This window comes from Triticum urartu, chromosome 4A, assembly GCF_056163025.1.
Source record: "Triticum urartu cultivar PI428250 chromosome 4A, HENAU_Tu73, whole genome shotgun sequence".
Lineage (NCBI taxonomy): Eukaryota > Viridiplantae > Streptophyta > Magnoliopsida > Poales > Poaceae > Triticum > Triticum urartu.
The window spans coordinates 491018116-491033081 of record NC_141876.1 but is presented as its reverse complement, the minus strand read 5'-3'; the positions used below and the strand labels follow the sequence as shown (position 1 = coordinate 491033081).

Below are 14966 nucleotides of genomic sequence, written 5' to 3'. Positions count from 1 at the left end.
GACACTCTGTTTGTCTATGTATTCACACATGTATTATGTTTCCGGTTAATACAATTCTAGCATGAATAATAAAAATTTATCATGATACAAGGAAATAAATAATAACTTTATTATTGCCTCTAGGGCATATTTCCTTCAGTTTCTCACTTGCACTAGAGTCAATAATCTAGTTCACATCGCCATGTGATTTAATACCAATAGTTCACATCACCATGTGATTAACACCCATAGTTCACATCGTCATGTGACCAACACCCAAAGGGTTTACTATAGTCAATAATCTAGTTCACATCGCTATGTGATTAATACCCAAAGAGTACTAAGGTGTGATCATGTTTTGGTTGTGAGAGAAGTTTAGTCAACGGGTCTGCCACATTCAGATCCGTATGTATTTTGCAAATTTCTATGTCAACAATGCTCTGCACTGAGCTACTCTAGCTAATTGCTCCCGCTTTCAATCTGTATCTAGATTGAGACTTAGAGTCATCTGGATCAGTGTCAAAACTTGCATCGACATAACCCTATACGATGAACCTTTTGTCACCTCCATAATCGAGAAACATATCCTTATTCCACTAAGGATAATTTTGACCAATGTCCAGTGATCTACTCCTAGATCACTATTGTACTCCCTTGCCAAACTCAGGGCAGGGTACACATCATGGCATACTTTATAGAACCTATGGCTGAGGCATAGGGAATGACTTTCATTCTCTCTCTATCTTCTGTCATGGTCGGGTTTTGAGTCTTACTCAACTTCACACCTTGCAACACAGGCAAGAACTCCTTCTTTGACTGTTCCATTTTGAACTACTTCGAAATCTTGTCAAGGTATGTACTCATTGAAAAAACTTATCAAGCGTCTTGATCTACCTCTATAGATCTTGATGCTCAATATGTAAGTAGCTTCACCGAGGTCTTTCCTTGAAAATTTTTTATTCAAGTATCCTTTTATGTTATCTAGAAATTCTATATCATTTCCAATCAGCAATATGTCATCCACATATAATATCAGAAATGCTATAGAGCTCCCACTCACTTTCTTGTAAATACAGGCTTCACCGCAAGTCTGCATAAAACTATATGCTTTGATCAACTCATCAAAATGTATATTCCAATTCCGAGATGCTTGCACCAGTCCATAGATGGATCGCTGGAGCTTGCACATTTTGTTAGCACCCTTTGGATCGTTAAAACCTTTTGGTTGCATCATATACAACTCTTCTTCCAGAAATCCATTCAGGAATACAGTTTTGATATCCATTTGCCAGATTTCATCAAATGTGGCAATTGCTAACATGATTCGGACAGACTTAAGCATCTCTACGAGTGAGAAAATCTCATCGTAGTCAACACTTTGAACTTTTCAAAAACATTTTTGTGACAATTTGAGCTTTGTAGATAGTAATACTACTATCAGTGTCCGTCTTCCTCTTGAAGATCCTTTTATTCTCAATGGCTTGCTGATCATTGGGCAAGTCAACCAAAGTCCACACTTTGTTCTCATACATGGATCCTATCTCAGATTTCATGGCCTCAAACCATTTCGCGGAATCTGGGCTCATCATTGCTTCCTTCATAGTTCGTAGGTTCGTCATGGTCAAGTAACATGACCTCCAAAACAGGATTACCGTACCACTCTGGTGCGGAACGTGCTCTGGTTGACCTACGAGGTTCGGTAGTAACTTGATCTGAAGTTACATGATCATCATCATTAGCTTCCTCACTAATTGGTGTAGTAGTCACAGGAACAGATTTCTGTGATGAACTACTTTCCAATAAGGGAGCAGGTACAGTTACCTCATCAAGTTCTACTTTCCTCCCACTCACTTCTTTCGAGAGAAACTCCTTCTCTAGAAAGGATCCATTCTCAGCAATGAATATCTTGCCTTCGGATCTGTGATAGAAGGTGTACCCAACATTTTCTTTTGGGTATCCTATGAAGACGCACATCTCTGATTTGGGTTTGAGCTTATCAGGTTGAAACTTTTTCACATAAGCATTGCAACCTCAAACTTTAAGAAACGACAGCTTAGGTTTCTTGCCAAACCATAGTTCATACGGTATCGTCTCAACGGATTTAGATGGTGCCCTATTTAACGTGAATGTAGCTGTCTCTAATGCATAACCCCAAAACGATAGTGGTAAATCGGTAAGAGACGTCATAGATCGCACCATATCTAATAAAGTACGATTACGAGGTTCGGACACACCATTACACTGTGGTGTTCCAGGTGGCGTGAGTAGTGAAACTATTTCACATTGTTTTAACTGAAGGCCAAACTCGTAACTCAAATATTTTATTTCTGCGATCATATCGTAGAAACTTTTATTTTTGCTACGATGATTCTCCACTTCACTCTGAAATTCTTTGAACTTTTCAAATGTTTCAGACTTGTGTTTCATCAAGTAGATATACTCATATCTGCTCAAATCATCTGTGAAGATTAGAAAATAATGATACCTGCCACGAGCCTCAATATTCATCGACCACATACATCAGTATGTATGATTTCTAACAAGTCTGTTGCTCGCTCCATTGTTCCGGAGAACGGAGTCTTAGTCATCTTGCCCATGAGGCATGGTTCGCAAGCATCAGCTGATTCATAATCAAGTGATTCCAAAAGCCCGTCAGCATGAATTTTCTTCATGCGCTTTACACCAATATGACCTAAATGGCAGTGCCACAAATAACTTGCACTATCATTATTAACTTTGCATCTTTTGGCTTCAATATTATGAAAATGTGTATTACCATGATCGAGATCCAACAAACCATTTTCATCGGGTGTATGACCATAGAAGGTTTTATTCATGTAAACAGAACAACAATTATTCTCTAACTTACATGAATAACCGTATTGCAATAAACATGATCCAATCATATTCATGCTCAACGCAAACACTAAATAACATTTATTTTAGGTTTAACACTAATCCCGAAAGTATAGGGAGTGTGCGATGATGATCATATCAATCTTGGAACCATTTCCAATACACATCGTCACTTCACCCTTAACTAGTCTCTGTTCATTCTGCAACTCCTGTTTCAAGTTACTACTCTTAGCAACTGAACTAGTATCAAATACCGAGGGGTTGCTATAAACACTAGTAAAGTACACATCAATAACATGTACATTCAATATACCTTTGTTCACCTCGCCATCCTTCTTATCCGCCAAATACTTGGGGCAGTTCCGCTTCTAGTGACCAGTCCCTTTGCAGTAGAAGCACTCAGTCTCAGGCTTAGGTTCAGACTTGGGCTTCTTCACTTGAGTAGAAACTTGCTTGCCGTTCTTCTTGAAGTTCCCCTTCTTCCCTTTGTCCTTTTCTTGAAACTAGTGGTTTTTGTAAACCATCAACACTTGATGCTTTTCTTGATTTCTACCTTCATCGATTTCTGCATCACGAAGAGCTTGGGAATTACTTTTGTCATCCCTTGCATATTATAGTTCATCACTAAGTTCTAGTAACTCGGTGATAGTGACTAGAGAACTTTGTCAATTACTATCTTATCTAGAAGATTAACTCCCACTTGATTCAAGCAATTGTAGTACTCAGACAAATTGAGCACATGCTCACTGGTTGAGCTATTCTCCTCCATTTTGTAGGCAAAGTACTGTCAGAGGTCTCATACCTCTCGACACGGGCATGAGTATGAAATACCAATTTCAACTCTTGGAACATCTTATATGCTCCATGGCGTTCAAAACATCTTTGAAGCCCTGATTCTAAGCCGTTAAGGATGGTGCACTAAACTATCAAGTAGTCATCATATTGAGCTAGCCAAACGTTCATAACGTCTGCATCTGCTCCTGCAATAGGTCTGTCACCTAGCGGTGCATCAAGGACATAATTCTTCTGTTCAGCAATGAGGATAGTCCTCAGATCATGGATCCAATCCGCATCATTGCTACTAACATCTTTCAACTTAGTTTTCTCTAGGAACATATCAAAAATAAAACAGGGGAGCTAAACGTGAGCTATTGATCTACAACATAGATATGCTAATACTACCAGGACTAAGTTCATGATAAATTTAAGTTCAGTTAATCATATTACTTAAGAACTCCCAGTTAGATAGACATCCCTCTAATCCTCTAAGTGATCACGTGATCCATATCAACTAAACCATGTCCGATCATCACGTGAGATGGAGTAGTTTCAATGGTGAACATCACTATGTTGATCATATCTACTATATGATTCATGCTCGACCTTTCGGTCTCCATGTTCCGAGGCCATATCTGTTATATGCTAGGCTCGTCAAGTTTAACTTGAGTATTCCGCATGTGCAACTGTTTTGCACCCGTTGTATTTGAACGTAGAGCCTATCACACCCATTCATCACGCGGTGTCTCAGCACGAAGAACTTTCGCAACGGTGCATACTCAGGGAGAACACTTGTACCTTGATAATTAGTGAGAGATCATCTTATAAAGCTACCGTCGAACTAAGGAAAATAAGATGTATAAAAGATAAACATCACATGCAATCAAAATATGTGACATGATATGGCCATCATCATCTTGTGCCTTTGATCTCCATCTCCAAAGCATCGTCATGATTTCCATCGTCACCGGCATGACACCATGATCTCCATCATCTTGATCTATATCAATGTGTCATCACATGGTCGTCTCACCAACTATTGCTCTTGCAACTATTGATCGCATAGCGATAAAGTAAAGCAATTATTTGGCGCTTGCATCTTATGCAATAAAGAGACAACCATAAGGCTTCTGCTAGTTGCCGATAACTTCAACAAAACATGATCATCTTATACAACAAATTATATCTCATCATGTCTTGACCATATCACATCACAACATGCCCTGCAAAAACAAGTTAGATATCCTCTACTTTGTTGTTGCAAGTTTTACGTGGCTGCTACGGGCTGAGCAAGAACCGTTCTTACCTACGCATCAAAACCACAACGATAGTTTGTCAAGTTAGTGATGTTTTAACCTTCTCAAGGACCGGGCGTAGCCACACTCGGTTCAACTAAAGTTGGAGAAATTGACACCCGCTAGTCACCTGTGTGCATAGCACGGCGGTAGAACCAGTCTCACATAAGCGTACGCGTAATGTCGGTCCGGGCCGCTTCATCCAACAATACCGTCGAACCAAAGTGTGACATGTTGGTAAGAAGTATGACTTATATCGCCCACAACTCACTTGTGTTCTACTCCTGCAAATTACATCAACGCATAAAACCTGGCTCGGATGCCACTGTTTGGGAACGTAGTAATTTCAAAAAATTTCCTATGCACACGCAAGATCATGGTGATGCATAGCAACGAGAGGGGAGAGTGTGTCCACTTACCCTCGTAGACCGAAAGCGGAAGCGTTAGCACAACGTGGTTGATGTAGTCGTACGTCTTCACGATCCGACCGATCAAGTACCGAACGCACGGCACCTCCGAGTTCTGCACACATTCAACTCGATGACGTCCCTCGAACTCCGATCCAGCCGAGTGTTGAGGGAGAGTTTCGTCAGCACGACGGCGTGGTGACGATGATAATGTTCTACCGATGCAGGGCTTCGCCTAAGCACCGCTGTGATATGATCGAGGTGGATTATGGTGGAGGGGGGCACCGCACACGGCTAAGAGATCAAGAGATCAATTGGTGTCTCTATGGGGTGCCCCCTGGCCACGTATATAAAGGAGTGGAGGAGGGGGAGATGGCCGGCCCCTATGGCGCGCCCTGGAGGAGTCCTACTCCCACCGGGAGTAGGATTCCTCCCCTTCCAAGTAGTAGGAGTAGGAGTCAAGGAAAGGGAAGAGGGAAGCGAGGAAGGAGGGGGTGCAGCCCCTCCCCCTAGTCTAGTTCAGACTAGGCATTGGGGGGGTGCAGCCTCTCCTCTCTCTTTGCTCTAAAGCCCAATAAGGCCCATATACTCCCCGGCGAATTCCCGTAACTCTCCGGTACTCCAAAAAATACCCAAATCACTCGGAACCTTTCCGATGTCCGAATATAGTCGTCCAATATATTAATCTTTATGTCTCGACCATTTCAAGACTCCTCGTCATGTCCCCGATCTCATCCGGGACTCCGAACTACCTTCGGTACATCAAAACACATAAACTCATAATATAACTGTTATCGAACTTTAAGCGTGCGGACCCTACGGGTTCGAGAACAATGTAGACATGACCGAGACACGTTTCGGGTCAATACCCAATAGCGGAACCTGGATGCTCATATTGGCTCCCACATATTCTACGAAGATCTTTATCGGTCAAACTGCATAACAACATACGGTGTTCCCTTTGTCATCGGTATGTTACTTGCCCGAGATTCGATCGTCGGTATCTCAATACCTAGTTCAATCTCGTTACCGGCAAGTCTCTTTACTCGTTCTGTAATATATCATCCCGCAACTAACTCATTAGTTGCATTGCTTGTAAGACTTATAGTGATGTGCATTACCGAGTGGGCCCAGAGATACCTCTCCGACAATCGGAGTGACAAATCCTAATCTCGAAATACGCCAACCCAACAAGTACCTTTGGAGACACCTGTAGAGAACCTTTATAATCACCTAGTTGCGTTGTGACGTTTGGTAGCACACAAAGTGTTCCTCCGGTAAACGGGGGTTGCATAATCTCATAGTCATAGGAACATGTATAAGTTATGAAGAAAGCAATAGCAACAAACTAAACGATCAAGTGCTAAGCTAACGGAATGGGTCAAGTCAATCACATCATTCTCCTAATGATGTGATCCCGTTAATCAAATGACAACTCATGTCTATGGTTAGGAAACATAATCATCTTTGATCAACGAGCTAGTCAAGTAGAGGCATACTAGTGACACTCTGTTTGTCTATGTATTCACACATGTATTATGTTTCCGGTTAATACAATTCTAGCATGAATAATAAACATTTATCATGATATAAGGAAATAAATAATAACTTTATTATTGCCTCTAGGGCATATTTCCTTCAGATTTTTCTCTGGTTTCTTAATAGAGGGGTCATATTAACTAGGGATAATTTGGCACGGCGCAACTGGCAAGGGAGCAAAAAATGTGTCTTCTGTCAGCACGACGAGTCTATTAAACACTTATTTTTTGAGTGTAAGTTTGCTCGGTCTGTGTGGTCTGTTGTTCAAATAGCCTCAAATCTTTACCCAGCACGCAGTGCATGGAATATATTCGGCAATTAGTTGAGGGGTATTCAAAAACAATTTTCTGCACACATTCTAGTGGGGGTTGTTGCCTTATGTCAGGCATTGTGGCTTACCAGGAATGATGTAGTGTTTAATAATAGAAGTGTTTCATCTCCTATGCAGGTTATCCATGCATGCTCGCGATGGCTCCGTACTTGGTCTATCTTGCAGAGACCGGAGGACAGGGACCTTTTTATGATGGTGTCTACACGGCTGGAGCGTACGGCCAGGGAGGTTTTTTACCCCCATGGATGGCGGTGTGATCTTCGGATAAGATCTGTCACGTCCTAGATTGGCTTATGTTTTTTCCTTAGCTACTTTTTTGCTTTTTCGGACTTGTGGACTTGTTGGCTGTGTGCATCTGGTTATGCAGAGGCCGGGCTTTCTTACGATGCGATTGTATCACCTCGATATTTCAATTCAATGAAATGCCCTTTATCGAAAAATATATACACTCTACCTTAAAACATGTGAGGTACCCTGTTGTCCAACCATCCGCGGTTATAGTGAGCTCCAGCTGGGGGCAACTATCTTAAAATCAAAACTACTGGGTTTAGGGTTTCACAGAAACACAACCAAAGAGAATTTTATAATGGAACTCCAACTATCTTGTGAATTACTCCCTCTGTAAACTAATATAAGAGCGTTTACATTACTACTTTAGTATTCTAAATGCTCTTATATTAGTTTATGGAGGGAGTAGGACATTTGAGAGTGTTTCTGACACCTCGGATCCACCAACCAAGCAACTACTCATGGTAGGGAGGCGGTTTGCTCCGATTTATTTTCCCCTCGGACCGGTCCTAGATCGAAATGAAAGCGAGCTAACAAGAGGAGGCGTGAGAGTGATTAGGTCGTATTGTTTTGACCACTAACCCGGACCCACACATTTGTCTCCCTCACTCAAGAGTGTGCTCAACTAGAAATGAGTGTGCTCAACTAGAAATAGAGAAAAGGTAGGAGCGTATTCGCAAAAAAAAAGATAGGAGCGGAGCGGAAGCTAGAAATGTTGGTGGATTAACAAGTTGGTCGGCTTATTAAGATTGGTAAGCTTAGCGAGCAGAAAAACGGCTTTGTTCATTTGGAGCATGATAAGCTCATGATCGTTCGTTAGCAGAAATTACTCCCTTTTGCTTCGGCTACAAAGTGTTGCAGCCTACAGGACGAGAGTGCGGTTGTGATTTTTATTAAGGAGACCGTGGCCACTTCTTTCAGCTAGATTCATAGAATTTCCTTGTTTATAATAATAGATTTTGCTCCTAGCACTCCCATGCACCCACGATACGGAGCTCCTGGGCCGTTAGAATCATGAATTGAACGATGAGCGTCGCAGCCTATGGACCGAAATTTCAGACCTCTTCGAAGGGTTTTCTCAATTTTACGCAAGCTCCCCTGCGCTCGTTGGATTCCAAAAGCTCCCGTATCAAGGGAGCATGGGGCGTGGAAGCACCTGATATTTTCCCATCCTGAATAGTTTCAAAGAGAGTGACTTTCACGCTCTCACGGCTGCAATGCAAAAAGGAGCAATTTGTTAGTGCCACTGGGTTTCTGCCGCCTCAAGTCTTGATCCTTGATGCCACTGACCTATGCAATAGCAAATATCTTCATTACTATATGAACAAATTGGCCGGTGAATACTTGGCCGAAGGAAGAGCACGCTATGAAATATTCCATGACCCTGGACATTTCCGAAAAGACAAGCCAACTTTGTTAGATACTCCAGTTCTCTTGTCGTGATCCTTTCACAATTATGCTCTCATCCTTTCCACAACAAAAGCACGATTAAATTTGCCACAAATTACCTCCATTTCCAACACATACCATGGCGAACTGTAATAACGAGTTTCAAAATGTACCAAAATTCAGGTCCCGAGTTTATTGAAAAAGCTACACATCACGCCACGTCCATTTTCATGGCCACAGGCAATACTTCCATTCCATGGGAGTTACAAGGGCTTCCCATTTTCCACTCTTGCATTGTCCTCAAACTACATCGTACCATCTTTGCTCCGTGCTCAGCACTTATTCTAACCATGAGAGTGTTCAAAATTTGTCTGGTTGTGCTACTCCTAAATGAATGAGATACCAAAGATACACCATAGAAAAGTTACAGAATTTATCAACAAATAGTATCAGCCAATCTGTATGGACGACACAGCGGTTGACACCTCCTCTGTTCTTGGATCGCCAGCTTCCAGTGAAACACCCCGAGAGTCTTCTCGAACAAGTAGTGGGAGGACACCGACCGAGCTCCAAGCATTTGCTACAGCACCACTTGCTTCACCTAAGGTCACTGAGAAAACTGCGTCAAAGCCACCGGCTCCAGGAACACCAGCTAGTAGAACACCTTCCATATTCATAGTGGCATCCAGAAGTTGCGTTTGTGACTCCGGCTCAATCTGCAAATTAAGGACGTTAAAACACAGAAAAGCTGTACAATAAACTGTGACTACTATCTACAGTTCCATGACTATGACTATGTAAGCCATGAAGGCATAACTATGGCATCAAGACATTTAGTCAACTTCTTTGAAAACACTATACTACAAGTCTACAACAATCATAATTTCATCCATCGAGCCTTACTGGAACACCGGCTGCCACACCCATCTCTCGCATATGAAGCCTTATTTCAAGGAAAGCATCTCTCGCAGCCAATAATGATTTGACAACCAATTCTTGCTGCTGATTAGTAGCCACCTCTGTCCACTGAAGAGAACAAAGAAAAAACATTTTAGAGCAGTAAAGATTGTTTTCCTCTTCCTGCAGATGCACGTGATGACAAATTGATGACTAAGAATTAGTAGCATAAAATAGGTAAATCTAAAGACTACGCGGTCATCATGTATGCCAAAAAATCTGGATGGTGCAATCTCCATTCCATAAGCGGAAAATAAATGCATTTTCTCGATTGACATTTGTTTGCAAAATTCATATGGTCTTTGCTTATTCTGTAGCATGACCCTTGCTCTGGTCTATCAACTTAGTCTACAATGATCCAGCTTATATTAATACAATTAATGAGAAGTTACTAAGGTTACCTTCGTGAATGTGAGACGACTACAGGACCGCACTACAGATTCATAGGCATCCCAATGATCTTCAGAAAGTTTGCTTAAGCTTCTCAATTGGTTTTCCAGCACTGAATTAGCCATTCCCAACTTGCTCCATGTATCTGCGGCTTTCTGAGGATCAGACTTCTGCCACTGTTTCACAGATCCAACCATTGATGGAGTAGATGATCCTCCAGTTCCAGGTTCACCCAGAAGCTAACAACAACAAACACTCTATGTTAAAATTCCAAACTCAACCTTACTGAAACAAATCCCCATTAATTGACAAATAAACATAATATCAAATAATATTATCATACTACAAAAAAGAAATCAGGTAAGTTCTTTGGTTAAAGAATCTTACAAAATGACATTCCCAGACTTAAGAATAACTTTTTTATCACCTTCATAGCTCATGAGGGTAAAACAAAAAATCAAGGCAAATAAACTTAACAAATACGACATGTCATTTTAAGCGAAGGCTAAGCTAGAAACTAAGTCAAAGTCATGACCCGCTAGTGATGATAAAGAATATTTTATATCTGCAAGGTGCTCAGAATATTAGCATATTCATTGCTTACAAAGAAGGGAGACAAGCATGACTTGTGGTGTCCATGCTTACAACAGTACTATTCTACCAGTTTCAGCCATGGAAATCAAAGGTTAACAAGCATCATAGCGGTGCAACTAACTACTAATCAGACTACATATCCTATACTGTCAGCAGCAGGCCAGTAATTATGACGAGAGGTGACAACCAGTAAAATGGTATAATAACAAGTAGGAAAACCTCATCATCAATCATCCAACTTACAAGGCACATCAGAGGAGGCAAAGAAAATTGGGTCTTCTCATGATCCCACCTCCGTGTAACAATATCTGCTACTACATCTGGCAAGCAACTCCCGCCTATAACCTGTAAATATTTTTTAAGATTACTACTAACGAAGTCGCTGGGATAGACAAATGTTGGGCACTTGCTGGGATAGATAACTATCCGGGACTTCTTACCTGGGCTGAGGAGAGGATTTCAGGAGAGAACCTTGTGTAGCGGTGACTCCCATAGACAGCGGCACTAACATCAAAGCCACTGCCAATTTTCCCTTGTGCTATACAGTGTGCACTTTGAGCAATAGCATGCACAAAGTCAAAATCTCGTCCAGTTGCAGTGACACTGGATGATTGACCTGAACACGAAAGGTTAACAGCTCCAAGGTAATGAAGAAGAGCAGCGACAACTGATGCAGTCATGGCAGCTGATGATCCAAGTCCAGTTTTTGCCACTTCAGGTTTGCATATTTCTCCAGTTCCATTAGCAACTTCTGAGTTAAACGTAATTGAGCAAAATGGAGGCAATGAAAGCAATACCTCTGGAGTTAGAGGCAGACCACGTGCTTCAATCTGAAGAAAGAGTGAAATCCACTGCTAATTATCTACCAGTGAGAATGCGTTTGAGGAAAACTATGGTTGTATCATTGTATGACATACATAGGTAAAAAGTGGGACCAATATAATTAATAATGTACATTTAGTGTGTAAAAGAATGGCATACATAAAGAAATGAAAGGAAGTAACAACTCCTGAATGCTTTGCAGTGGGTTCCTACTTCACATGTGCATCGAATCTTAACACTTACACATAAAGAAATAAATGGAGAATGAAACGAAACCAGTGGTAATTTTTGCACATCACGAGCTGTTGAAGTGAATAATAAAAACACGACATCTAGAAAGGGAGAAAGAATGCAAGAATTTATACACATCCTATGTCACACTCACATGTGAGCATGTCCTGCGTCTGTTTGAAGTTCACAAGTAATTTCCTCTTTTAAGAATCACATTTTCAGATTGTAAACTTATAGGCAATACCTGATGTATAACCAATTCTACACAATTCATTACATATACTGATATGTGAAGTGTAACCGCCTGTGACTGAAACAATAATTTGGTCATAGAAGCTAAGACCATCATTCAATTTTGATTATCTTAGAACATACTCAATTTACTCAAATCCGTTTAGAGATCTTAGATTTGGCCCTGACACCACGCTACTTTTTCATTTCAATGTGGGGATGCGATGTTCAGGATAAGATTAGGAGACCCAAAAGGAAAGGAACAAAGACAATGTAAATCAAATCTCTTGTTTTTATTTTATTTTTCAGGTTCAATTGTAATTCAAATAGGAAGCATTACCTGCTTCCTGTATGAATAGAAATCATTGGAACCCAGAATTGTGATGTTCAAACCTGCACAAATAAAGCTCAAAGAATCAACAACGAAATACTACTACAGTATACAACAGATACAAAATCAACGTTGTGCTTTAGAGTGGAGCAGGTAACTAATGGGAAGTTGCATGACCTCGCAACAGCAGCTTATCTAGTGCATCTTTCTTCTCCTTGTCAGTAATAGACACTTTGGCAGCGGCTACGGAGAACTGTATCGCCTGCTCCACAAAAGGATTTGTAGACTCCCTGCAACATTAGCACAAATCAATAACAGCACACTGCTGCAAACAACTGAACTCCAACAACACTATGACAAATCAAGAGTGCTATGCAGGGCTTTGGTCCGAGCGAATGATCCACAACTCGCCTTGCGGACGTCAATTGGAGCGTCGAATTCTTGATGGATAGCTTGTAGGCGGCCTCCCGGGAGAGCTGAGGGGAGGTCACCTTCACATCCGCCCACGCCTGATACAGCACAAGGGTACAGGATAAGCGGCGATCTGGTGGTACGGAAACCGGAGGACCGGGCAGAGCTCGGCCTCACCCATGCCCAGGAGTCGGGGCTGAGCTCGTCGTGGATCGGGCGGACGATGGCGTAGAAGCGGGCGGTGGTGCTGAGGACGAGGCCGGGGTTGGGGCGCTCCAGCACCAGGTACCCTCCCGCCACGAGCACCTTCCCCGGCGCCGACGCGACCCTGAAGACACACGACCGAGCGGGGTGAGCTGACCGGATCGGGGCCCGACTGCGGAGGCAGGCACGCAGAGAGGCAGATGCAGAGCCGAGCAGGGTAGGCGAAATCTAGCAGTGTCCGACGACTCACACTTCCATGGGCTTCCCCTTCTCGGCGACTGGAGTGGAGTGCGATGCGGCGCTCGTGCGGCACGGCGCGCAGGGCAGCACGTTTCTGCCTACGGCGGAGGAACCGAGGAGGAGCGGTGGCTGGTGGACGGGGAGTCGCCGCGCGGCGTTCTGCAGAGACTTTCGACGACGACGGCCGTGCGGAGTTGCAGTTGGCCCGGCACGTGCCTATCCAGACATGGCCAACGGGCCGGACGGCCCGGGCACAGCATGGCACGTCGAGGCCCGTATACATGTGGGCCGGCACGACACGCGTGCCGGCCTGCCTACGTGCTCTTCGGCCTTTTTGGGCTGTTTAAAAATAAAAGTTCAGGAAAAATAAAGAAATGAACAGGACCATGCCGGCACGCAGGCCTTGCACGACCCCAGGCTTGTTGCAGGCCTGGCACGACCCATTTAGTCGTGTGACGTGGCGGGCATGCTGGCTTCTTGGCTGGCCCACGAAGCACGACCTGTTTGGCCAGCCCTGGCTCGATATTGTATTTTTTTTCTCTGAGATGGACTCGATCTCGTTGATGGGCGGGCTAGGAGGACACGAATATGGGCTGAGCCCAAATGGCTCCGGTTTTGAGCAGCCCCATGGAAACTCTCGATGGCATATGGGGCTTGAGGAGATATCCGTGATGAATGGTTCACTCGCCTCATGGTCGCCCTAAATAAGTCGGCTCAACGTGGGAGGATCGCCTTCGTTGGGAACATTTTTCATTTTTATACATTTATTTATATTTCTCAAAATGAAACGTATTTAATTTAAGTTTTTTAAAACATTTACGGAAATGTTCATCCAATGTAAAAAGAGTGTTCGACAACTTTAAAAAGATGTTGACAGCATTCGAAAAATGTTTGTGACATCTAAAATGGTTTTTAAGAAAAATGTACGTGACATTTTGTAAAAGAAATATTTGTGTAATTCAAAAAAATTGCACAATACCATTAAAATGTATGTTTCATTTAAAAACATGTTCATGAGTTTCAAATATATGTTAGTAAAATTTCAAAACAAAATTATAGAATGTAAAAATGGTTACATACTTTAAAAAATGGTTTTGTATTATTCAAAGAAATGTTTCAACTATATTTAAAAAATTGCTTAACACAATTTCTAAAGAATGTTCGAAAATATGTGTTTGAAAAATGTTTAGCATGTAGTTGAAAAATGCGAAACATATATAAAAAAGGTCTTATATTTATACCAAAAGTATACAATGTGTATGAAAATGATAGACATCAAAACATATATTTGTCTTCCAGCTCAAGTTGCACATAGGCTTAAGATTTCTAGGCCTACTTTCCTTACTGATTGTCTCTCCTTGACAAGAGCGGCAGCGGAAAGAAGTGATTTAGCTTATTCTACCCTTTGGTCCATCAGGAAATATCTTGTTGAATTATTCTCTTTTACTAAAGATCTCCATGCACAGGTAGCTGACAACGTGGCTCATCAAGTTCTTAGAAGTTCTATAGAACCTGACATTAGTTGTTTTGCTTCAGCTCATAGAAACAGGTCTTGCCCTGTAGTTTCCCTCCTTTCCAACTTTAATTTTCAGGGTTATGTACTCCACGTTGTAAGATGTTATTAAGTTGAATGAAAATGTTGGCGCTTTGTGCGCCTTCCTCTATTAAAAAAGATATATTTGAGCAAATATTAA

The 14966-nt window shown here is 42.0% G+C and overlaps 1 protein-coding gene across 1 annotated transcript; it reads right to left on the bottom strand.

Moving 5' to 3' along the window:
• Positions 1 to 9009: 9009 nt before the first annotated feature.
• LOC125552262 (GHMP kinase family protein) lies at positions 9010 to 13479 on the bottom strand. Its single transcript, XM_048715758.2, has 10 exons — positions 13283 to 13479; positions 13006 to 13156; positions 12829 to 12926; positions 12595 to 12707; positions 12427 to 12479; positions 11243 to 11632; positions 11046 to 11147; positions 10220 to 10447; positions 9765 to 9887; positions 9010 to 9577 (listed from the first exon to the last, which is right to left on the bottom strand). The coding sequence occupies exons 1-10, from the start codon at positions 13288 to 13290 to the stop codon at positions 9311 to 9313; spliced, it is 1533 nt and encodes a 510-aa protein (XP_048571715.1). The 5' UTR covers positions 13291 to 13479; the 3' UTR covers positions 9010 to 9310.
• Between the last annotated feature and the right edge of the window lie 1487 nt (positions 13480 to 14966).

Bases quoted from the DNA above. Each gene is read 5' to 3' on its own strand.
- LOC125552262 (XM_048715758.2), bottom strand. The intron at 12,927-13,005 runs GTGAGGCCGAGC...GTGCTGTATCAG, and splicing joins GCCCCGACTCCTGGGCATGG to GCGTGGGCGGATGTGAAGGT. The intron at 9,578-9,764 runs GTAAGGCTCGAT...CTTAATTTGCAG, and splicing joins GTGTGGCAGCCGGTGTTCCA to ATTGAGCCGGAGTCACAAAC.